This window comes from Acomys minous (assembly GCF_964271855.1).
Source record: "Acomys minous genome assembly, chromosome: 14".
NCBI classification, from domain to species: domain Eukaryota; kingdom Metazoa; phylum Chordata; class Mammalia; order Rodentia; family Muridae; genus Acomys; species Acomys minous.
The window spans coordinates 65110723-65135866 of NC_140496.1; the positions used below are offsets into that span (position 1 = coordinate 65110723).

General features: G+C 52.9%; 2 protein-coding genes across 3 annotated transcripts; one reads left to right on the forward strand and one right to left on the reverse strand.

Moving 5' to 3' along the window:
* Nucleotides 1–11693: 11693 nt before the first annotated feature.
* Nucleotides 11694–24229, reverse strand: AMPD2 (adenosine monophosphate deaminase 2). 2 transcript variants are annotated; one of them, XM_084755746.1, is made up of 18 exons: nucleotides 24092–24229; nucleotides 18792–18922; nucleotides 18414–18544; nucleotides 18042–18110; nucleotides 17837–17948; nucleotides 17387–17573; nucleotides 16991–17132; nucleotides 16791–16880; nucleotides 16402–16531; nucleotides 15235–15429; nucleotides 15018–15149; nucleotides 14705–14868; nucleotides 14303–14429; nucleotides 14045–14208; nucleotides 13653–13773; nucleotides 13184–13357; nucleotides 12865–12975; nucleotides 11694–12763 (listed from the first exon to the last, which is right to left on the reverse strand). In XM_084755746.1, exons 1-18 carry the CDS (start codon nucleotides 24099–24101, stop codon nucleotides 12557–12559), a joined length of 2397 nt encoding a protein of 798 aa, XP_084611872.1. In that variant the 5' UTR covers nucleotides 24102–24229; the 3' UTR covers nucleotides 11694–12556. The 2 variants fall into 2 exon arrangements, with proteins under 2 accessions (XP_084611872.1, XP_084611871.1); XM_084755745.1 differs by lacking the exon at nucleotides 24092–24229 and adding an exon at nucleotides 23108–23997.
* LOC311582484 (uncharacterized protein) lies at nucleotides 24134–24556 on the forward strand (the record flags this gene model as incomplete). Its single annotated transcript, XM_084755643.1, has 1 exon — nucleotides 24134–24556. The coding sequence occupies one exon, from the start codon at nucleotides 24134–24136 to the stop codon at nucleotides 24554–24556; it is 423 nt and encodes a 140-aa protein (XP_084611769.1).
* Nucleotides 24557–25144: the final 588 nt, after the last annotated feature.

A 25144-nucleotide genomic window follows, 5' to 3' on the forward strand; every position in this document is an offset into this window, starting at 1 on the left:
CCCTGTCTAAAAAAAAAAAGAAAGAAAGAAAGAAAGAAAAAGAAAAAGAAAGAAAAAGAAACAAGGGTCAATGATAACTCAACTGCCTCAGGGACCCACAAGAATAAAAGAGGTTGTCATCTAACAAGAGTCCCTTGGCCACCAGCATGAGGGGGGCTGGGTCAGCCCATGGAAGGAGGATGGTCCGAATGCGCAGAGGCACTGTCCTGCAAAGTAATGTGCCTCTGACCAGGCCCACACTGATAACAGAAGAACTGACTTGTGCTTTTAAAAACCATGACTTCAACTCCCCATTCCTCGAGCCATTCCCAGTTGACATTTTTACAAACCCCATGCTTGGTGTTTTGAGTCGTTATTGCAGGTGGCTCAATGGTTCACTTAGCAGCTCCTAGGTAAGATGGAGCCGGTTCCAGGGTTGCTCATCCCTAGACACCCAGCTGAGGATCTGGCCTGTGAGCCCCCAGAACACCATCTCCTCACCCGGTGCGGCATCCGCTAAGGTATCCATTCAACCTGGGCTCTCCGCTAGCACTGCCAAGGCTCTTCTTCCTGCCCGTTCCTCCCCGTGTCTGTCCCCACAGGAGCCTCTGCCTCCAAGATCTGAGAGAAGAGCAGCTACGGAGCAGTTAGCTGCAGAAGAATCACCTCCCAGACCTTCTTGGGAGACAGGACTGTGTGGGGACGAATGGGCAACAGAAAGGCAAAGGGACCAAAAGGCAGCTCACAGAGCCTCACCAAGACCCACATATCAATGGGAAAAACCTCAAAAAAGAGACAGAGAAGCAGTCTGGGTAGCACAGGCTCAAGGTTTGGAGGACTAGGGAGACAGTTTGGTGGACATAAAGGAGTAAAAGAAAGAGGAAACTCTCTCTCTCTCTCTCTCTCTCTCTCTCTCTCTCTCTCTCTCTCTGTGTGTGTGTGTGTGTGTGTGTGTGTGTGTGTGTGTGCGTGTGTGTGTATACATACATATGTAAGACAGAGGACAACTTCTGGTGTTGTTAAGTGGCAACTCCTTCCCCACACTCTTTACTTTAAAAACAGATTCTCTCCCTGGCCTGGAATTTACCAAGTAGTCTAGGCTAGCCTAGAATTTACCAAGTAGCCTAGGCTGGCTTGGAATTTGCACCAAGTACCCTAGGCTGAGCAACCCTTAAGCATCAAGGATCTTCCCGTCTCCACCTCCTATCGCTGGGATTAGAAGTCATATCACCATGCACAGCTTTTTTCCTGTTTTTAAATGTGAGTTCCATCCAGGAATTGAACTTTGGTTCTTGTGCTTAAAGGGCAGGCACTTTACCTCCTGAGCCATCTGCCCAGCCACTGGAAGCCTATTTCTTCAAAAGTTATTCTAAACCAGGCAGTGGTGGCACACACCTTTAATCTCAGTACTCAGAAGATCAAAGTCTCTAAGTTGGAGGCCAGCCTGGTCTACAGCTGGAGTTCCAGGACAGCCAGGGCTACACTGAGAAACTTTGACTAGGAAAGGGGTGGGGGGAGTTATTCTAGTGGCATCAACAAAAGAAGGAAATGTCAAACTGATGAATAAAAGAAACAGAAGAATATAAAAAGTTTTTCTTGGTGATCCCTGGCAGAGTGAATAACACAGAAGAAAATGCAGCTTGCCAGGTAGGACAGGCTAGCCAGAATCTGGTGACAGACCAGTGGATTATGAGTTCGTCTGCTCTAGAGGTTTCCTGGGCACTAGCAGTGGGCACCACAGGGGCTCAGCTTGGAACCTGAGGTCAGATGGAATTTGAAGTCTGGCTCTAGCATCACTACACTTCGGAGATTTCCAGAGTCTCGCAGGTGAAGTTATCTTTGAGCGTCTGAACTTCCTATTAAGACGCAGTGACACACGGCTGCTGCAGGGTGACGTTTACAGGCTGTGACAGAATCTCCATCGGTTAAATTAAGTAGACACTGTCCAGCGGGCTGTGTGGATTTGAAAAGGAAAGTAACCCAGGGAAAGGAACCAGGTAAATAGATTGTTGGTTAACTGGTTGGGGCTGGGAGCTCAGGAGCCCCAGGAGGCAGCCGGGGAGTCTGAGCTTCCACCATCACCCCATACTCATGGGGGCTCCTCTGGGGAGTGCTCAGGGCAAAGGCTGGGGTGTGCAGTAGAAACAGGAAGTCCTGAGAGTTAAAAGAGACAGTAGGCTGCTTGTTCTGATGGTGTCTGTGGCCCATGCAGGACCGAGGGTTATGTTGATGTCTGTGTACCATAGACCATGCTGAGGTTCATTGTACATGGTGACACTGGAGACCAAGTGGACATCCATGGTCCCTGCTGTCACTGGAAGCCATGTGGACATCCATGACCCCTGCTCCCACTGACTATAAACGGTAAGGAAGCTGCTACCTTTGCAGTGGTTATTAATGACTACAGACTCACAGTTGAGAAAGACGGACATAGAAGGATGCCTACCCCAACCCACCCCCCAAAAAGTAATAGCCTAGACAAAAGGCCGTCAACGAGAATTCTTAAAAATGGTGATTAGGATGCCAAAGTGTAGCTTTCCACAGTCTGATAGCTTCTGGCAGGGGTGCAGGTGGGAAGCACTCAGTTTTCTTTAAGGGACTGGCCACTGGGAGTTTGACGATACTCCAATGAGAGTATGGGAAACACAAATTGGGTTTCTTCTTCTTCTTCTTCTTCTTCTTCTTCTTCTTCTTCTTCTTCTTCTTCTTCTTCTTCTTCTTCTTCTTCTTTCTCTTCCTCTTCCTCTTCTCCTCCTCTCTTCCTCCTCCTCCTATTCGTTCTTTTTTTTAGGGGGTCACAAGTGTTGGGGGTACAGGCCTAGGAGGATTGGGATATCTGTGTGATTGAGACTCATGATATGAAATTCCCAGATAATCAATAAAAATCTATGTTGTTTTTAAAAAAAAAAGTGGCCTTAGTGAAGACCAAATCCATCCTTATTCTCCCCACCCCGGTCCCCCTGGACTCTACCATCTCTACTCCTCACTTTGCCTTTTATTTATTTTTTTTTTACAGAGCCTGACCAAAATCTCCAGGATGTCCCAAAGGGGCTCAGAGATTAAACCCTGGGCCAGGATTCTGATGTCGCATCCTCATGGGGCTCACTTCCTAGTTCTGAGACAGGCAGGGCCACGTCGTTATCCATTCTGAACAACACTGACCCCATTTTGTTCTGACAGCCTTTGAGGCTATGGGTAGAATAACCACACTCCTGTTTAACCCACAATACCTCAGTAAAAGCGAAATATGGAAAGTCAGGTGTCACAAAACAGTTATATCATAATTTTTTTCCAAAAAGTAATTGACCTTCTCTAGATCCTCCAATAGCATTTTGGACACAAGTCCCAAATTGTCCAAAGTCCCCCGTTCAAACTCACCTCTAAATACACAGAATGCGATCTCTACACTAGACCCCTACAGTAGAGCCTGCACTGTGGTGTGGGTGTGGAATACCATTCACGGGCCCATGTGTTGAAGGCTTCTCCCCAGCCCGTGGCACCAGTGGGAAGCAAACAGCGGAAAACAATTTTTTTTAAAAGAGTTATTTATCATTTATACAGTATTCTGCGTGCACGTATGCTTGCATGCCAGAAGAGGGCACCAGATCTCATTATAGATGGCTGTGAGCCACCATGTGGTTGCTGGGAAATTGAACTCAGGACCTTTGGAAGAACAGCTAGTGCTCTTAACCTCTGAGCCACCTCACCAGGCCCAAATTATGAAATTTTTAAGAGGTAGAGCCTGGCTGGAGGAAGTTGGGTAACTGGTGCCAGGATGTTGGGCTCCTCCTTCTGTGTGATACTTCCTGGTCCCCATGAGGTAAAGCGACCTTCTCAGTCACGTGCTCCTTTGCTGAGTACTGTGGTGCCCACAGCAAAAGGAGCAGGTGCCAGGACCGCAGGCCTCTGCATGTGAACCAACATAAACATTTCCTGTTTTTAAGTTATCACGGGCACTCTGCCCCATGACAGTTACGTCTCATAGACAAGAGAATGAAAGCTCAGAGTCCACATTCTATTCCCAAAGGCTCATGTTGATAAGTGACGGCGGTGCTGCGAAACTGAGTTTTAACCCAAAACTTGTACCTCCCTGAGGCCCAGTCTAAGGCACCAGCAAAGACTTGGGCTTGTCAGCATGCATATTTTGTCAGAGCGCACCAGCCAATCATCACACACATACATGTAGACACAGACACACACACACCACAGACACACACACACACACACTCTAAAGGTCAGAAGACAACCTCAGATAGAATCCTTAGCAATATTATCTGCGTAGTTCCATGTGTGTCTCAGATGTTTCGGCAGCTGGCCGGGCCCTCCCACACATGGGCAGCCATGTCCAGAAGAGCCCACAGCACAGAGGGTTCAGCTCACATGTGGAAAACCCTCTCCGACTTTGTGGCACTGCCCCGGGTGGGAGTGAGCGGGTGGAGCAAGCACGCTCAACATTTTCCTGAAGTGGTGATCAAGAGAGGCTGGAGTTCGTTGCCCATGCCCATCTCCGCATCAGGACCAAGCCCTTCCCCTGGTGAGACAGTAGCCATACCCTCTTCCACAACCCCCATGTGAACCCACTTCTGACTGACTATGAAGATGAGTTAAAAAATAAACAAAAACAAAGACAAAACCTGGACCTCCCCCCAGGCAACAATGGAACCACAGCACCTGTTTGGACCTTTACTCTGCGTGTGGACCACGAAAGCACATAGGATGCTAAGCTCACCTTTCCTTGTATCAAATAGTGACCATCACACCACGCTTCCATCCCTTTGCTTGTAAAAGGAGATGGTTTTAAATAAATAACTTAAACTTAAAAAATAAAAAAAAAAGAAAAACAAAACAAAACATTGTCCCTCGCATTTGAGACAATTAGCCTAGACTAGCTGGCCAGTCTAGCCCCAAGGAGCCTCCGGCCTCCGCCTCCATGTTATAGGTTCAAGAATAGCCACACACTGACCACTGGAACATCGGACTCAGATTGACGGAAGTTTATTTGAACGCTGAACAAAAAACTGACCCATCAGGGACATAATCTGGGCTCGAGAGCTGGACTATGACATCGGTCTGTTTCTAAGGCAGGCTTTTTATAAGAAAAACTGTAACCAAGTAACAACCAGGTAACCAGGTGGGAAGCAAGGGGAGGGCAGCACTGCATCATTTTGACTAGCTAAACACAAGAAGAATCGATTTTGTCCGAGCACAATGGATCCAGGTGGCTAGACAAAGCATTCTAAGCCGAGTGGCTGGGAATTAGGATAGGGGAGCTCTCTGGGGCTTTCCAGCTCTCTGGGAGTAAGGAACATAGCAGGATGCTGTGGTCTTAACTCTAATAGAGCATCCTTTATCTTTAACCCAAGTAGAACATGCGTTTATCATCTATCATCTTATTCTAAGCAGCAAGCATTGAACCTTCCTGGTTTCAGGCACCTGGGGCCTGAGAACTTAAACTTAGTTTCACCTTATCAAAAATGGACCTTTCAGCCGGGCGTGGTGGTGCACGCCTTTAGTCCCAGCACTCGGGAGGCAGAGGCAGGCGGATCGCTGTGAGTTCGAGGCCAGCCTGGTCTACAAAGCGAGTCCAGGACAGCCAAGGCTACACAGAGAAACCCTGTCTCAAAAGACAAAAAAAAAAAAAAAAAAGGACCTTTCTTCAAAATGGAGACTTGGGAGTAAAATGGCTTCTGATAAGCTAAGAGTGGTAGCTGGCGTTAACAGAGGGGCCACAGTCATGCTAGGAACTGAAGTAGGTCTCAACAGAGGGGCTACAGGGTTTAAGCAGGTTAATCAGGTGACCACAGTCCCCAGCACTGAGATTCCAAGCACACGGCCCCAGGCCCAGATTTTTCTGTTTTGTTTTGTTTAGAAAGGGTTTCTCTGTGTGCTAGACCTGGCTGTCCTAGAACTCACTCTGTAGACCAGGCTGGCCTCGAACTCAGAGATCCGCCTGCCTCTGCCTCCCAAGCACTGCGCCACCACCACCCCCCGACTTACCTACAGATCTTGCCTGCCTCTAATGCTCTGCTCCATTCCCACAGCTCCCAGCACACGCAGATCACTCATGCCAGGATGGAGCAGAGCACTGTCCCTCCGCAGAAACAACTTCTGCCCCCACAGACACCACCTTCCTTCAGGGCCACACTAGAGTGGCAGAAAGGTCAGCTTTGCACTTGTCTGTTGAGTCATCTCACTACTCAACCTCGGCTTTCTCTCTTTAGGAGAGGGAGAAAGCCTGACCTGACAGTGGACACCTGATACAGAGAACCTCTGTATCCAGAAGGAAAGAGTGGGAATACGATGCTGGTTGCCACGCAAAGCAGCCCCTTAGTGCATGACACACACTCACACGGAAAGGACACAGACCTGCATGTACCGAGCTGCTTTATCCTTCTAGAAACACACTGGTCCCTTCATTGCCTTTCTTAGGGCCCCAGGCTGAGGTCGGCTGGTCTTCAGCCCTTTCCCTACTACATGTCTCAAGACTCATGGGCCGCCCAGCTAATAGGCTCACAGTCAGGCCAGTCTTTGAAGAGGAAGAGGAGATGGGCATTCTAACCGGGAGCCCAGGCTGCCGCAGAGACAGCAGTTCCTTCCGCTCAGCCTTTTCCAGCCAATGAGAAGCACCGACCTGAAGGCTGGACCTGAGGCTGAGCTGCTCTTCGCTGGAAGAAGGCTGGAGGCAGGGCTCTCCTCGCCCTGTGCAGACCTCGCCCTGCGCAGACCCCGCATCTGCCTCTGAGGACCCTCCCTCTGAGAGCACCGAGCATCTAAATGCAGCCGTTCCCACACACGTAACTCTTCTTTGGTTTAAAACTAAAGGGGCCTCTGTCGATTTGCTTTTGAAGTCACCCGACTGTGAGTAACTCACTTAGAACTGGCTATGACTACAATCTGGAGCGGTTGCCAAAAGTACAGTTTACACCCTGCTTTCAAACATAATGACGTTTGTATGGATACTAAAGTTAACAAACATTGAACTTGACGTGCTGGCTTCTGAAGGCATTTCTTTAGACATTTGTTAGTTTCGAGTTCTTTTTCTTATTTTAAAGCCTCCAAAGTTCTAGCCCCCCCCCCCAGCTTTCTCTGAGCCTTTGAAAGCCCACTCCACAGGTTTGCACCCAAAGCCAGAGATCCTGAGTCCTAACAACACCAGACACCGCGGGAGGCCCTATTGCTTCTCCCTGCACAGACTACCTACCCCACCCAGGTCATCGGGCAGGCAATGTCAGGCCGAGCGACTTTACTCCCATGTAGAAAACAGAGTGAATTATGGAACGTTAGACTAAACGGGAGTTAATGTTTAAAATCCGATTGGACTTTCCTTGGAATAAATTCACCCATGAGGCAATAGTGTGACAGGATTTGGATGTGCATGAAAGCCGTTGTCCCTCTCCAGTTCTCCAGGAGGGGGCGCTCAGAGAGCAGCCCAGGTTTACTGTCCACTTGGTCTTGCTATCGCAGTGTCTAGGTGTAGACTTCACTCTGTGTTAGCCCCAGGGCCGCAAAGGGGAAGGTCCACCTGCGGCTTGCATGCCCTGTTTGGGGCATTTTATTTTATGTTCTATTTTTAATTTATTGGCTTTACATTCCAAATGCAGCCCCTTCTCCCTCTCCCCCTCCCCCTCCCTCCCTCCCTCTCTCTCTCTCCCCTCCTCTGGATCCCACCCTCCCTCCCTCATACCCTCCCTCTCCTTCACCTAGTCCTCAGAAAGGGGGAGCCCTCTTCCCCTACCATCTGAACCCCAGACTATCAAGTCTCATCAAGACTGCCTGCATCCTCCTCCTCTGTGGGCAACAGGGTCCATGTCAGAGGCAGGTCCTATTAGTCTCCATATTATGGGGCTCACACGGAGGCTGTACTGCCCATGGATCGCATCTGAGCAGGGGGTCTAGGTCCTCTCCATGCATGGTCCTTGGTTGGTGCATCAGTCTCGGTGGGTCCCCCTGGGCCCAGATTTGTTGGCTCTGCTGTTCTCCTTGTGGAGCTCCTGTCCCCTCCAGGTCCTTCTATCCCCCAACCCATCCCTAAGTCACCTGCACTCTGCCTGTCTGGGGCATTTTTAAGGCCCTGATTTTAAAAGTCAACAGCCGATCTCATTCCCGACCCCTGCAAACAAGAGGCAGCTCCCACCTGAGCCAGGACTATGTATTGAGTTCAAGGTCAGCGTCTGGAGGATGGTAAGGCGCTGCCTCCCTCAGGAGTGGTTCATACTCACCTCTCTAGCAGGGAACAGGAGGGGCTGGCAGGTGGACAGAGTGAGAGGCCTGGCAAGGCAGAGGGCAAGCAAGCAAGGGAAGCGCTCTGCTTCACTCTATCAAGTGAAATGGGCATCCAAACTGGCAGTTCTCCCTTATGGGCATGTAGCTAGGGTGAGAATCTCAAGCCTCGTGCAAACCAAAGTTGAAACTTATCAGAATCTTATCTAAATCCAATGGCGGGAAGAAACCAGCACCAGGAAAGCTCCATGGATAAGAATTCGGAGGCACGGAGAGGGAAGTGCCTTGCCCATGGCCACACAGACCAGGAGCACACCTAAGGCCTGGGTGCTATGTATGGCTCCACAGTGCACAGCCAGTCACACCCCCAGGCCTATTTATTACTAGCATATGTGCACATACACACATGCCATGGTGTGTACAGGCCAGTGTGCACCTGCCAGTGTGCACATGCCACAGTGTGGACATGCCATGGTGCATGTTGCTGGAACACAGTTTTCACGGATCAGCTTTCATTTTCCATGATGTAAGACCCAAGGATGGAACCAGGGTTATCAGGCTTGGCAGCTGTGTCCTTTACCCGCTGAGCCATCTCACAAGCCCAGGACTAGTTATTCTTTTGTTGTTGTTTTGGGTTTTTTTTTGGGGGGTGGGGGCTCTTGTTTTTTGTTTGTTTGTTTGTTTTCAGACAGGGTTTCTCTGTGTAGCCTTGGCTGTCCTGGACTCACTTTGTAGAACTCACAGCAATCCACCTGCCTCTGCCTCCCAAGTGCTAGGATTAAAGGCATGCACCACCACCGCCCAGCTTACTTATTCTTAACAGAGAAAAGCTATGATGGTAGCTCATCATGGGGCAGGGCAGAGCAATGAAATTTATTTATAGATTATTTTAACAAAATGTGAAAATGTTAATAATTTTAAATGAAATTTATACATAACATAATCTAGATTTTTAAAAAATTACCTGAAGTTAGTGCGTGGTGACACACACCCTCAACCTCTGCAACTAGGAAGGCTGCACAGAGGTACCGTGAATGGAAGGCCAGCCCGAGCTGCACACACAACTCCTGCCCTAAGAAACAAACCAAACGCTCCTTGCAAAAAAGAAGTTGGAATGGCAAGATGGCTCGCTAAATGACTGCTGCCAAGCCTGGCAGCCTGAGCTCCAACTCCAGGACCCATGTGGTGGAAGGGGAGAACCAAGTGAGACCTCCACATATGCTCCATCACACACACAAACACACACACACACACACACACACACACACACAGAAATAAATATAAATATTTTTGGAAGAAAAATAAGACTAGAAGGAAAACACAAATACATAAAATATATTCATGCATATATATAGGTCAGGTACACAGGTTATAAGCAAATACTTGGTAAACCTGGTAGGCAAGAATAGGCTTTTTACTTCCTATTTTTCTGTTACCTTCAAATTCCTTTTTAAAAGCTCTTTTCTACTAAGGCATTTTACTTATATGTCTTTGTTTTGTACCACTAGAAAAAGAATTCCCAGAATCTTACCTCCTGTGTGTTTTCATATTAACTTTTCAGTCCATGTGGCCATCTGAGGCTGTCGGTACAGTGAGACCAAGTGGCCCAGGTGGGAGAAGATTATCCGGCCTGCTTTTCCGAGCTCTCTGAACTGCACATCAATCAAATCTGGGGCTGACCATGCGTGCCTGTTTAGCCTGGCTGTGAGGTTCATTTTCCCAGCTCTGTGATCAGTGATTCCTAAGGTAGCCATGTCTCCTCCTCATGGTTAGGAACCAGGTGATGGCTTAAACACAGACCGAAGAGACAGATGTGAGCCTCTTCAGCACTGTGTACACTCCTGACAGCATCAGCCAGCAAACATGTGACCCATTATGCTAGTGTAGAGTTTCCTTTTTAGCTAGCAAAACCTTCTTTACCTTTTAAAGATCATTTGTCCCGCGGCTACGTGTGTAGCTCACTAACCTAAAACATGAAAGGCCCTATGTTCAATTCCTAGCACCACAAAATCAAATTAAAACAAAACTTTTTTTTCCCCCAAAAGATTCACTCTTGATACATGTTGGAAAGAGAAATGTCTGCAGAACTGAAAACCGGAGTCCAGTTGATATGAAACTGGAGACGTTGCTAAGAGACATTTTGTTGGCCAGTGACGTGCTGAGGGTTGGGCCAAAGTGCAAACTGTGAAAAGCTGCACAGGAAAATGACAGAAAGGATCTGACTCAATGCCAAACTCAGCGAATGACTACGGAGACTCGGCGCTAGTATGGACGAGCAGTGCTGGCCTTCAAGGAACGCTCTAGAAGGAAAACTCCTAATCCTGCTTGCTTGATTCCAAAAGCTAGCTCCCAGGACCCTTGACAAGCATTGTTTGGGGAAGACTGCAGACAAGACCCAGTGAGACCCAGAGGACCTTAGACCATGGCACTTGTCTCTATCCTGTTGCTGGCAATTTCTATCTCCTCGGCCCATTTCTTTAGGCAGAAACCAGTTTTGTTTTGGACAGCCTTCTGCTCATGCCCCTAATGCCAGCATTCAGTTCAGATAGGTGAAAGGCTAAAATGAACTGCCTAGGAGCCAGTGGGAGGCAGGCGAGTAAGTTATAACTCTGCCTTGGGGACAGGGACACCCGCTACAGTCCTAGGCCAGATCCAGATGGGCACTCGTACCTGCTCCAAGTCAGGTGCTAGGGGGGTGTGGGGGCTGCTGCAGCCTCCATGGGCTCCCAGGCAGGTTCTCTCTCACACAGGCTTACAATTCTGAGGCAGGCGGCCCCTGGTCCCTCCCTATCCAGCAGCAGCTGTCGACACAGTACGTACGCTGTGCTGTTCAGGACCCATTTCACTTCTCTTCTCCACACGGGCAGCCGACTCCAGCCACCTTAGTGGCAAAGGGGCGTTCTGCAAATTGCACCACAGACTCTGGGTTGAAGGTGGATTGCTAGAGACGTGTGCAAACACAAGCAGCTCCAGCGCCTTGCAACACAGTCTGACAGGTGTATCTGTCACCACACTTGCCACCTTTTATGTCAGAATCCCTGAGGGAGGGACCTGGAAAAAAGCATTTGCACAGGCTCCCTAAAAGCCTCAGGCAGGCACGTGTAAGGACATATGTTCTCACCCACTATGCTGTCCTGAGAGGCCTCATGGGACACATGAGCCGGCAAGAGTGCCATCCTTCAAGCTGGGGTGTCAAGAATACACTCTGGTCCTGGAGCTTCGTGTCCCCTTCAGGATGGGGGGGGGGGGGGCTCAGTGGCATCTCCTCAGTGGTATCTCCTCAGTCCATGTGCAAATGCACCAATCCACTCCATCCATGCCACACATCCCAGACTGCATGTCACAGACGTAGCAGCACACATTGTAATCCAAGCACTCAGCAGTGTCGGAGGAGGACCGCCAGCCTGTTACACAGCAGCCCACGCTGTACTCTACCCAGAGTGCCTTGCCACCCTCCCGCCCTTCCTCTCCCAACAGAGACCTTCACACGCCTCGTTAATTAAATAATCTTTTATTTCTCATGCACTAGGAAAAAATGGGTCGTATGAAACACTGTTCTTCATAGCAAAGGCCTCAGTCTAGAACATCACAACACATGAGGCTAGCCGGGATCTGGGTCGGGTCAGACCTGGAAACCCCCCCAAGGAAGGTACCATTCCCCAAGGCTAATGAGAGACCCAGCACCCTCAACAACAGTAGCCTCCAAATGTAGACACAGATCAGGGCAGCTGTCCCCTCCCACAGGGGTACAAGGGAGCTGGTGACATAGGAACATGTGGACTGGTAGAATTGACTTGGCAGGAGCAGTGGTCCAGCCCCTCAAGGCCAGGCCTCCAGGGCCATGAGCAAGCCTACCACCTGCTCTGCGCAGCACAGACAGGCTGGGACTTCACTGAGGCTGAGCAACCAGTGCCGCAGCACAGGGATAATGAAGCCTTCCTGACTTGCTCCACGGCCGCTTAACAAGAAGGGAACTCAACCTGAACTCTAGCCAAAGCCTGGATTTGCCGAGGTAGGGCTTCCCGAGGCTAAAGGGGCCAGCCCCATACAATCATCCCTAGCCCCTGTGGACACTGAAGACACCAGAAGACAGCCAGACTTCCGACAATCCTGGGACGGGTCACTAGCAGGGCCAACCTTTCAATCTTAGCCATCAGGTACCACCTGAGCCAAGACAATACTGAAGCCTATTCCTAGACTTGGTTCCACTGAGGTGGCCCAAAGGCAAGAGACGGTCAAAGACATGCGGGACAGAAACAAAGATCGGAGACATGCAGAGACCAGACCAGGTGGGAAGGGTCCAACCAGACACAATCAAGTTGCTGAGATGGGGCAAGCACTGCCTAGGCCAGGCTCACTAAGGCCCTGGGCTCATGACGATGCCCACTTCCTCCGGGATGGTCTCCAGCATCTCACTCTGGACGGCCTGTGTGATAAGCGCCAGCTCCTGGCACAGGGTCTCGTGGCGGTAGCCCACGCGGATGTCTGGCACATTGGTTCGGCGGATGTCATTGCCCTCAGGGCCCTCCTTGGTATAGTTGGGTCCTAGCCAGTGGCTCTTTACCTGCAGGGGGTTGTAGGTAACAGGCAGCGCTGTAGGCAGATGCAACCATCTCTCCCCGAAATGCAAAGGAAGGGGGAGAGAGGTCAGGTGGAGTGTCATACCTTGTGGGAGAAGCCACTCATGAGCACACTGTTACGGGCCAGTTCACACATGTCGCAGGAGCTGAGCTTCCACACCTGGGTAGCGATGCTGTACTCTTCCATCAGGGGCTCCTACAGAGGCCAGGTTCCTTGAGAGAAGCATCAAGCCCCTGCAGTCCCTCCTTCCCTTTAAGGGCTTGGCTAACAGTGGCCGCACCAGCAAGGGGCAACACCAACCCACAGACAAGCCAGTCTCCCCTAGACACACACTCCGCCCCCCGCAGCCCCCTCCTCGTCCCCCCCGTCCCCCCCCCCGCTTGCCTGCTGGGCTGGGTCTGACCTTGGTAAAGTGGAACTGAAGGGGATCATCCGTGGACAGCGAGACCATGAGGCCACGGGACAAGTACTCAGGGAGAGGGTTCCGATGGTAGCTGAGAAACAGGCTGTTGTTGCTGAGCGGGGACATGGCAATGCCAATCTGAGCCAGGTAGTACAGGTACTGCAGGACAGGGGCCTGGGCAAGGCAGGAGGAATGGACTGCTGCTTGTCATGCAAGGACACGCTGGTTCTGGGGCACAGGGAAAGTGGGGGGGCTGGCACGGGCATCCAGGGTAGGTCTCACCCAAGAATGAGGAACCCAAGCTGGGCTCCTCAGCAGAGCATTGGGTGGGAAGAGCTAATTATACTGGGAAGGAGGAATGTGATCTCATGGCGAGGTGAGGGGTGGGGGATCAGGAAGGCAAACAGCTGCATGTGGAGGCTTGGGGCGGGGGTGGGGGGCAGGGGGGGCTGGGGGTACAGACCCTGACCTTGCGTAGCAGCAGCCCGTGGGAGATGTTCTCGGCCAGCATGAAGGCTGACACCAGGTGGTGGATGGGCCCAGCCTCCCCACAGTGTGGCCTCAGCACAAACGTATGGAAACCTCTCTGCCTGAGGGGTATGAGGAGAGGACTCAGCACCAGAGCCTGGCAATGCCTAAGCTCACCTGACCCCAGACAACACCCCCCCCACTCCCCCCCCCAACACCCACCCCATACCACCAGGACACTTGTGCCCTCCGGCTAGTGACTCTAGGGAAAGAGCCTAGTCAGTCTGGGTACCAGGGCAGGCAATGGGTGTGTGAAGGCACCCACTGTGGCCTCAGAGCTCGGGGCGCTCAAGCAAGGCGAGCAGGGGGGTTTGGCACTCCTCCAGGAAGCACCTGCGCAGGTGGTTCAGCATGGCCATGTTGGCGAAGGTGTAGTACAGGTAGTAGGCGTAGGGTGGGTTGTCTTCCTCCATCCAAGCTTCGGGGAGGGGACTCTCCAGGTTGAAGACGTGGTTCTCCGGCTTGGACTCATCATCCACGCTGTCAAAACCATCCACCTGGCAAAGAGCTGGCGGGTCAGGCCCAGAGCCACAGCTGGGCCCTCACCCAGGCACTCCTGCTCTCACCCAGCCCGTGCGCCACCCCGCTCACGTGCTCCAGAAAGAGGTGCAGCTCTGGGTGGCTGGCAGGGTGCACGGTAGCCTCAAACAGTGGCAGGAAGATGTTCTCCAGCATCTCCTGGAAGTTGGCCAGTTGGCCCTTGGTGCGGTACACATCACTGCAGAGAAGACAGGACCGCAAGCATTACGCAGGTCAGGGCCAACGGCGGGCCAGAGTAAGAGTCAGAGCTGTCGTGAGAAGCACGGAAGTACGTTTGAACTGCAGTGGGAAAGTAGGACACCCAGATAGACAGGGCTCGACAGACTGTGGGCCGGCTTGGGAGGGCCCCCTCCTGGCACCTAGAGTGCCTAGTGTGGCTACAGAAGGCTCAGCCATGCCGGCACAGCAGGAGGCAGGCCCTGGCCACTCCCTCCCACGCTAAGGGACACTCACAAGAGGCGGGGCACCTGCACCAGCCAGCGCACATTGGGAGAGTGTACTCTGTGCATCACTGCCCAGCGCGCCAGCTTGTCCCACTCGTCCCTCGAACGCCCGTAGATGGACAGTCGGAGCTCTGCGTTCTGGTATTTGCTCTCTTCCAGGTCTGACATCACCTCCTAGACACCGGAAGTAACAGCATCTAGGTTCCTCCTGCCCCGTGCACCCATCCCACGCGCTCAGCAGGCTTCCCAACTCCCTCCTCCCGTCCCTTGAACCCTCCCTACACAGGGGCTGCAGCTCAGCCCCGGGGGAGTCGCCTCCATACCTTGATGATGTGAGCAAAGTACTTCCCAGAAATCTTGTTGTCTGTTTTAATGAAGATCTCTCGGAGGACGGACTCCCCGATAGGGTTGTATTTGGCATTGAATTTGTCAAATCGATGGAAGGTATTCCTGTCCTGGAGGGAATGGGAAGGCCCAGGTCACCCCTGACCCCTGGTCCCAGTGCGGAGCCAACACCCCAGCCCACGGCACGTGACAGACCGCGTGCACGTCGAGGGTGTCCACGCTCAAGTCGTAGGCAGTGAGGTTCATGCTCTCGAAGACCTCACGCAGCGTCTGCTCCCGGCCCTGCTCGACATGCACGATCTCCTCCAGGTGGCGCTTCATCGCCCGCTTGATGAAGCGCAGCAGATGCTTCTGGTTCATGCAGGAGGAGGCATGGATGTGCGTGTCCACCTGCAGTGGGGAAGGACTGCCGTGTCCACCAAAGGCTGCACCTTGGGACTGGGGAGATGGCCTGGCCAGTAGGTGTCTGTGTGCTAAACAAACACGAGGACTTGCTGTTGGGATCGCCTGAGCCCACATAAATGCCAAGGATATGAAGCGGCCTGTCTGTAGTCTTTTTCCTTTAAGATTTATTTATTTATTTATTTAAGTATATGGTGGTTTGCCTGCATGTACACCTGCCGGCCACAAGAGGGCATCAGGTCTCATTATAGATGGTTGTGAGCCACCATGTGGTTGCTGGGAATTGAACTCATGACCTCTGGAAGAGCAGTCAGTGGTCTTAACCTTTGAGCCATCTCTCCAGCCCCCATCTATAGTCGTAATATGAGGAAGGCAAAGGCAGGGGAGACACAGGTAAGCTGGGTAGCTAGACCGCTTGACGCAGCAAAGTCTGGGTTCAAGTGAAAAACTCTGTTTCCATGTATATAAGGTAGAAGACAGGCAATGTCAACTTTGCCTCCCACCACACATGTGTACACACGCATACATGCTTGCATGTGCACGCACACACACACACACACACACACACACACACACACACACACAAAAACATGCATGTACATATCATACACACCATAACATACAAATACAAAGTTGGGGAGAGATGGCTCAGCAGGTAAAGGCACTTGCTACCACACCTGACAACCTGAGACAAGCCCCAGGACCGACCTGGTGGGAGAAATGCCTCCTGGGAAGCTTCTCTCTGTGTCCCCATGCCCGCCCCACATACATACACAATTTAATTAAAACGTAATAAATTTTTAAAGGAAGGGTCCATGGCCAAAGCAGCGGGTATGAAAGGGTTCTCCATATTGGATGCTGCAGTTGGTAGTGGGGGATGGGGAGAGTAGGGAGGGTGGGGTGGGGGGTGGAGGGGGGACAGTGGATCAGGGACACAGAGGCCACGAGCTGAGAGCCTACCTTCCGGATGTTGTAGAAGTCCCGGTGTGGCACCTTCTTCTGTGCAGCGAGCTCCTTCATCTCATTAAGCAGAACGTGCATCTGGAATTTGGAGCTCAGGTACTGCAGCCGGCGGTAGCAGAATGACTTTCTGGACAAGAAGAGAGAGAGAGAGAGAGAGAAAGACTCAGATCCTGGTGGAGGTTCCTGGGGAGGGAGGGAGGGAGGTTGAAAGGAAGAGGCAGGAGCATAGAGAATAAAGTCAGCCAAGGGGGCAGCAAGCAAACCAGGGTTAGATGATCAGGGAGTGGCAGGAGACAAGGTGACAGTTGTCAGAGGCAGGGCAGGGCAGGGCAGGACTGGAGAATGTGGTCTGTGAGATGAGCTGAATAGGACAGGTGCAAACTTACATGGGGCCATTGATGATCAGGGCCATCAGCACGTTGACGTCAGCTACAAACTCCTGCAGGTCGGGGTATGGGAGCTCCACCTCTGGACAGCTAGCACGCAGGAAGCTCAGGTGAGGAGAGCAAGCCAAGTCCTCCTGCCCCTCCCAAGCCAATGCATTACTCCATGGGGTATACCCCAACACACCCCACGCCCCACTTACTGCTCATCAGGGTCCCTGCGGGTGTAGACATGCACCACACCACGCACCATGCGCAGACCCCAGCCCAGGTCCCCAGGCATGGTGCTTGGCTCACAGTGTTCATACGGGTGCTGCTCCAGCGCCGGGGGGTGCACTGGGGCATCTGCAAAGAGGGGAGGGGAGAGTCAGGGCCAGGGAGCTTCAAAGGCCAGCAGCTGCCCAGTCTATAGGCTCCATAAAGGGCAAAGCATGTCAGCAGCCCCCCCCCAAAAAATAATTCCCCAACCTCCACCCTCCTAGATGTCAAGAAGGCAGGAAGAGGCTAGGGCAGGGGAGAGGCAGACAGAGCAGAAGTGCCGAGGCCCCAAGCCTAGACAGCCAGAGCAGTTGGAGTTGGGGAGGGACGGGAGCTCCCACCAGCAGACACAGGGGTATCAGGACTCTGTTCATAGGTTCGAGTCTCCAGAGGCTTCTCAGCCAGCTGCTGCAGGTAACGGCGAGTGGTGGCACAGAAGCTCTGCTGTGATAGGGCCATATACTTCTCCCGGATGAAAAGCGCCCGCACCACACTTTTGGCTGCATCTAACAGGTCTGTGAATGGCACCTGAAGACAAGGACAGGCAGTCACTCTCTTTGGTCTCTCATACTCACCTCAGCGGTGGCCAGCCCCAGACCTCACACTGCCCGCTCCCTCCTCCACCTCCAAAGGTCTCAAACCCAGGAGCACACAGCCCTCTCTGGTCCCAGCATATGAGTGAGTCCTGAACCTCAGCCGCTCCAGGCACCAGAAAAAGAAACACCCTCTCCAGCATGCACCAGAACCCTCTAGAACATGGGTGCAAACCTAAGGCTTCACCCGACACTCACCCCACACTTCTCCTCCCCAGAGATGATGACCCGCTGAAATTCCCGTTCGAGGACCACATCACGCTCCCAAAGGCCCCTGTCACCCTGCCCCTCTCCTTGCTCCTTGTAGAGCCTATAGGAAAGGAAAGGTAAACAAAGGTCGGAGACAGTCACAGGGCAGACCGCAGCCCCGCATGATCTGCGCGTGTCCCTCTGCTCTCCTCACTGTAAGTCCGAGTCACTGTCTGTCTTCAGGAAGTCTTGCTTGGCCCGAAGCAGAATATCCGGTTCCAGCCTAGAGGTGAGCGGAAGAAGGGTCTGGTTGAGCAAGAGCGGCGGCGGCTGCAGCATCCAGGTCACAGCACTGGGCCGGCTGCTTACGCACATATTGTCACCTGCAGCCCACGGGGCAGGCCTGCAGACCCTCGGCTGCTCTCACCCCCACTTCAGAAATGAGAAAGCAGCTCCAGAAGTAAAGTTATCCAGTAGACTTCGAACCTACTGGAAGAGGGAACCAGCCGTAGCCCGTCCCTGTATGCGGCCTCCCTGGTGGACCTCAAAAACAGACAATGGGACAGGGATGGGGCAGTAGACTCACTTGACATCCTGGCTGATCTGCCTCTCCAGCCGCTGCCTCCTTTCCTCTAGCTGCTCGATGGGGCTTTCCTCTGGGAACTCGTAAGGGGCGCTGCGGAGCTCACTCTCAGCCAGTGAGCGGCTGAACAACTCCTGGTACCAAGGAGGGAAGGAGGAAAGGTGTGGGGGGATGCTCTTACCTTCAAGCCCTCTGCCCCTGCCCTCTCCCCCCTCCCCCACCCCTACTTCAGAGCCTGGGCAAGGAGTGAGCGCAGGAGCCAGGGTTCCTGGGAAAGGGTCAGGGACTGCCAAGCATGAGATGAGGGGTGCGGAGGTAGAGGGGGGTATAGCAACAGAGGCAGTGTTTGAGGTGAGGTGGTGCCAGGGTCCCAGGTGGTACCTCGGCGATCTCCTTGCATTTGCCATCCATAGACGTGCGAAGGTCGAGCGGGAAGTGCTTGAGGCAGGGAGCGGTACCCTGCAGGGAGCGGGCAGACTGCAGTGGTGAGGTCCCCAGACCACTCCGTGCCTCTGCAGAGACAGAGGTGTCAAGGTCAATGGGAGGAGAGACAGGGCCTGGATGTCTCTGAAAATCAAGAGCCTGGGGCCACCCTGGGGCCAGACCCTATTAAAAAGCCAGGACCTAGACACTGGGCAATACTTCCACTAAGACAGAAGAGCCAGCCATGTGGGGCTCCTAAGGGTATTCACCCACATCCACAGAGAGGCCCGCTCAGGGATGAGGTCCTGTGCCTGCCTGTGGGGCAAAAGGTCCCCGTCAACCCTGCAAACAGAACTTAAGATGGGGGTGGCCCACTCCCTTAGATCAGGAGAACTACCTGCACATGACTATTTTCCAGAAAGGGGTGTACACACACACACACACACACACACACACACACACACACACACACACAGCACTCATTTAGAACTAGTGGCTACACTACAAATCGTCAGCTTCTACCAGGGTCAGATCTAGCCCGGGCCTAACAGATGTCTCACTGAAAAGTATAGAACCACTGCCTGCTGTCCTGGACCTGCAAAGCACAAAGTACAGCAGCTACCCAGCTCCGACCTGAGAAGCAACCCTTAAGAAAGAGGACTTGGTTGGCAAGGAACCCTGTCTCCCTCTGGAGGCCTGTCTTCTCTCTCCCAGGACCCCAGAGCCGTCAAGATGAGGGGCTGATCCTAGGCTACCCCTCCCCACTGCTGGCTGCCCCTCCAAAGAGAGCTGCCACGGTCTGAGCCACTTGAAGGCCTTAGGATCTAGGCTGGAGGCCTCGTGGAGGGCCCTGGGAAAGGCAGACTTGGAAGCCAGAGGGTTTTGTACTCCAACGTGGGCCCTACCTACAAGGCTAACCCTGGATGTCTGAAGCTGCTAGTCTCCTGGGCGGCCTAAGCTCTCACCAGCCCACCAGAAAGGAACCTCTCTGGCTCCTTCAACAGTCTGAGACTCCTCTTGCATGAAGCTGTCCACAGACCATTTGGTTCTCCCAGCCAGCTGTAGACAGTGCGTCCCTTCTCCATCGCCTCCACTCTGGCTTAGAAAAGGACTCTTAAGGTCTCTGTACCCACTTCCTAGGATTCCAGGTACAGTCCCAAAGCTAGACAAAGAGAGGGGTGCTTACCCTAGATCAGAACCCAGCTTCCTACTTGCCTTGGTACTGGAACCCTACCTGCAGAGTTCAAAAGTGCTCTGGTCAGCAGCCCTGTGCCCCTTGCCTGCCTGTTTTGCCTTGTGAAGCTGCAGCCAGTCCCCCAGGACAGCTCAGGGGCTGGCATGGGCTGTACCAAGTGCAGCTATAAGCAGGGGAGACCCTGGGATGGCTGCAAGTAGGGAGCTGGGAGAGTGCAGGGGAGTTCAGAAGGCCAGGGAAGGGGCAGGAATTGGGAGGTGAGAACTCATTTTAAGTGGGCCTTAACCTCTTCAGTGCCAGGAGGCCCACCCAGATCCTGGCATCTCAAAAGGGAGAAACAAGACAGGCTGACACAGCAAGGCTGCCTGGCAGGGGAGGGGCCAAGTCTCCTTAAAACCACAGCCCTAGGGGACAGAGAGTGGACACAGTCTGGCTGGCCAAAGGGTAGGAGAGACCATGAGGGAGACCCGTCATCCTCCCCTGAGGCCTGTAGTCTCTGGCCAGCTTCCTCTGCCCACCACTGTCTTTGGGCCCTGACTATGGACTCTTCGGGAAAGACAGGGCCTTTGCTAAACACAGGAGCTAACTGGTAGTTTGACACTTGGCCTAATATTCCTAGCGCACACACCAGTTCCAAGCCCATCATAAGAGTGGGGACCACATGTTCAGGAAGAGTACCTTGGAGTATGGGAGCAGCATTTGGAAGACATACGGGACTCTGCTTTTGTTTACTTGCTTGTCTTAACCTCTGGACACAGGCTATAAACGGGTGAGAAAGTGGCCTTGTCCTACCTGGCTGCAACCCCAGGAGACTCACAGGGGAATGCTTCTGTACAAGCTTCTGTAAAGCTTACGTCCCTACTGGAACCCCATGGAACTGCAATTAGGGATCCCTGGGACCCTCAAAACACTTCCCACATGGGCGCCCTTCAGTGAGGAGGGTGAGAGCTTCTCTGAGCCCAGTGCAGAGTCAAGGCTGACAAACAGGGAAGAGCAAAGAGGAGAAAGAAACCTTGCAGGGGTGAAAGGCGATGCTGTTCCTCTCTTGCAGGAGAGCAGAACAGGGGGAGAAGCAAAGTCAACACCTACCCACCCAATCCAGGGTTGGAAGTCTTTGATCATCAAGATCCTACGCAGGGTGTTGGTGGCACAAACCTTAAATCCCAGCACTCGGGTGGCAGAGGCAGGTGGGATCTCCGTGAGTTCGAAGTCAGCCTGATCTACAGAGTGAGTTCTAAGACAAATAAGGCTACACAGACAAACCCTGCCTCAATAAAATAAAAATAAAAAAAATAAAAAAGGAACCCAGAATCTTCTTAAATACAGATCCAGACCACTTGGAAGTTTTGTTTTCTGTCTTTTGCTTTACTGGACCCACACCTGAGGCCTGGATATGCCGGGAAGTCCTCTACCATCTAGCTGTATCCTCATCCTTTTTTATTTTCACTTCCAGGCAGTATCTTACTAAGTGTCCAAGCATGCCTGGAACTCATGATCCTCCTGCCTCAGCCTCGCAAGTACCTCATCTCAAGTGTGCATCACTATACCAAGCCACCAACCACCACGTCTACGTCCCTGAAGGCAGACCGCAGACAGAGGTACAGAAATGAAGCCAAGGGCTGGAGAGATGGCTCAGTGGTTAAGAGCACCGCCTGCTCTTCCAAAGGTCCTGAGTTCAATTCCCAGCAACTACATGGTGGCTCACAACTATCTGTAATATAACCTGGTTTCCTCTTCTGGCCTGCAGGTAAACAAGCAGACAACATTGTATACATAATAATAAAATAAATCTTTAAAAAAAAAAAAAAAGAAAGAAAGAAATGAAGCCAAACACTCTCATCTGAAACCTTTTCCTATCAGACAGCCCTGGCCCTCCACAGAAGTGCTGGGTGAGCAGGAAGGGACCCAGCAGCCAGAGTCATCCTCCCTAGTCCGGTCACATGACTGCAAAAGACTACTAGGGGACTCACCAGAGGTGACAAACAGGCACTAACTTCCACACTTTCTCAGACCGAGACCCGTCTCCCTGGCCCTGTGCCAAAAGGTGGCATCCTCAACACCACATGTACACACAGCCAGCCAAAGGGGGACCATCCTACCAGCTCCAGGATTCACTAGGCCCTGACCCCAAGTACAAGATGCTCTCATGGTCTGACCACCTAAGGGTCTCTGATTCAGCACAGGGCATACACCTACAAGACAGATCTGAGCACAGAGAATATATCTCAGCACAGTCCAAAGCCTTAGCCCAACACCTTCAGCAGCGTAAGATCATGCTAGAGGAGGGCAGTCAGTGTGTGAATAGGCAGCCATGAGGGGTTAATGACACCCAATCAACCACCCAAAGGTCTTTCTCTAGCTATTAGACTTGAGAGCTGCAGACACCCTAGTAGCTAAGTCCTCACCAGGACGGACACAGCCGCCACCACATGACCAGCTGCAAATGGTGCAGAGATGCCCACAAAGTAGGAGCCAATCCGAAGAGTGCAGCGTACACAGCCCACCAGCCATCATCCCAAGGGCTCCCCCACTCTCCTGAAGAGACTCACAACGCAGACCAGGAACAAGCAGACAGGAAGGATGATACTGGCACCGGAGCCCTAGCCCTGGTGTGTGTGCCAGCAATGCAGGACCCCCACATGTCACCAGGGAGGGACTTCTAGATCTAGGGTCTTAGACGAAGTGGAGGCAGGACAGGCTGAGCCTGCCTGCTATAGGCACAGGCACCAATCAGAGTAGCCAGTCCGCAGTCAGTCCTACACCCACCCCACTCCATTCACATAGGCGTCACACGCAGCCTTGGCATCTGCACAAGCAGACACGTGTGCATATATATACCTCCTCTGCACCCACATCCACACCCACTCCTTGTTACGGTGCGGAGCATCCCTGACATGGTAACCTCAGGCACCCCCTCCCACTTCCCTCCCTGTGCCACCCAAGCCACCTAGCCAGCCCTGGAACGGAGATCTAGGCACCACCGCAGAGAGGGTGCTTTAGAAAGAAGCCCCTCTCTGAGGCACTCAGTGGCCTGGACAGGCGATGGGAAAGCCCAAGCCTGAAGCCAAAAAACACTCACCTGGAGCGGCAGCGGAAGCCTGCAGGCTGGCCCGCTTCTTAAAGGGATATTTGGCCTTGGCTTTGCCTGGTCCAGGATAGGATGCCATGGCTAGGGCCAAGGCAACAGCGGAGGAACCTCACCAGCTGGGGCCAAGCTCTCTTACATCCAACCCCTTCCTCCGCCCCGCCCCCAGCGGGAGTGACTGATGCAGGAAGCAGCGCCCCGCAGGCGGAAGAGGCCCTGGCCACGATTTCTGATGTTGTCTAGGCAACCTCGGGGAGTGGGGCCTCCATCCTGCCCCTTATCCCTCCCTTCCCACTCTAGTCCCGAGAGTGACGTGACTGATGGTGGCTGGGACCGGGGTTGGGGGATGGCGTGCAGAGAAAACGGATGGAGCAACGCCAGCTCTCAACCCTGCACCACCCCTCACCCAACCTCGGGAAGCCTCATCCCTTGCCAAAGCTTCAAGGCAAAGAAGCCAAAGTCCGGGCTAGGCTGGTCCGGCCAGCCAGAGAGAAAAATAATAAGCAAGAATACAGCCTGAGCTTCTCCAAGCTCAAAACCCATTTCCTATAGGGACAGGGCAAGAGTTCTCATGAAAACCAGGCGCCTCTGAGGCAGAGCCCCCCTCTTTTCTTCTCCATCTGACCCCTGCTCTAGGGACAGCCCAGCTCCGGGAGAAGGAGGCAGAACTGAGAACTCGAGCCCAGGAGGGAGGGGCCTGTCTTGGGAAAATTCCACTGACCGGCAGAAGCTGCCTCCTAGGAAGACAGGAAGAGTAGGAGGCAGGGTTCTGTCTGAGGTCTCTGGGAAAGACCCCAGGCTCCTCAGACTTGTCCCCTTGTCTGCACATTCAAGGTCTGCTTCCCTAAACCCTTCTAGGAGCTGTTGACATCCCCTAGGTCTTGGAGGCATTGCTAAGACCATCACCCTCTTATCCACGGACCAAGGCACCTCTGTCCTGGGGTGCCTCTATCACCAACACAGGCGCCACACACTTACCTGAGGCCATACTGCCCTGAGTCCCGAGTGGCACCAGGGAGGATGCCTACGAAAGTCTGCACAGCGAGGAGGGGGCGAAGTCACGCCACTGGCCCCTGCACCCTCACTGAAAGCGGGAAGGCAGTTTTTCAAAATGGCCAGCTGATCGGGGGGGGGGCGGACTCCCCCGCCGACTCCAGAGGCCAGACTGACCTCAGGAGACCCCGGAGTCGCGACCCCAAGCCCACACTCAAGAGGAAGCAGGCCACGTGCTCCCCAGAAAACCGGACCCGGAATTCGCCTAGGGTTCTTTCACCACTTTGTGGGTATCAATTAGGGATCCAACACCCGTGGCCCGACTACGGGGGAGTCACGCAACAGGTGCGACCCCGCCGAAACCTCCCCGGCAGCGCGCCAATCTCGCCAGCCCCAGGCCCCGCCAAGTCTGCGGCCACGCCCCGTTCGGCCACGCCCCCGGCCCCATGACCACGCCCCCACCATTTTTTTTTTCCTGTTCGCCAACGCCACGTGGGCAACCTTTAGCCCTTTGGTCTTGGGCGATTTCTGTGCGTCAGCTTCCTCATAAATAAGATGAGATAATAACAGCACCTCATCCAAAGGAGTTACAGACGATTAGCTCTAAAGCCCCCTTTGCACAATGCCTGACACAAAGTCAGGTAGCTATTATTAGGGTCCCAGAATCCGTTTTAAGCAGAAGCCCTGCCCTGGCATTCTCTGCATTCCCACCTGAGTCTGTTTCCTTCTATTGGGCATTGCAAAGCAGGGTGTGCCCATCAAGGCTAGCTCCCCATCCCACATTAGTTTCTATGTTGAGGTTAGCCTAGCCAGAATGTCTAGGTTCAAATTTAGGCGTCTCCACCTACTTCCTGACTGACGCTGAACTTCTCTGTGGGGTTTACAGGTTAACTTTAGCTCTTACACCTGCTCTCTGTGATGCTGGTGAAGATAAAGGAGTTAATTATAAGTGCTTAGAACTGTTCCTGGCCTGCAAGTTACTACCCAATCATGTACCCTCTGCTCTGGCCCCGGATCCCTGTTGCCAACTCATTAACT

What these genes read in the sequence shown, in the direction of transcription:
- AMPD2 (XM_084755745.1), bottom strand. Translation starts at nt 23,195, where the DNA reads ATGGCATCCTATCCTGGACCAGGCAAAGCCAAGGCCAAATATCCCTTT. An exon ending in GTGCAGGTGCCCCGCCTCTT is followed by an intron (nt 14,430 to 14,704) that starts GTGAGTGTCCCT and finishes TCTTCTCTGCAG; the next exon opens with TGATGTGTACCGCACCAAGG. An exon ending in ACGGGCTGCTGCTACGCAAG is followed by an intron (nt 13,358 to 13,652) that starts GTCAGGGTCTGT and finishes TGCCTTGCCCAG; the next exon opens with GCCCCTGTCCTGCAGTACCT.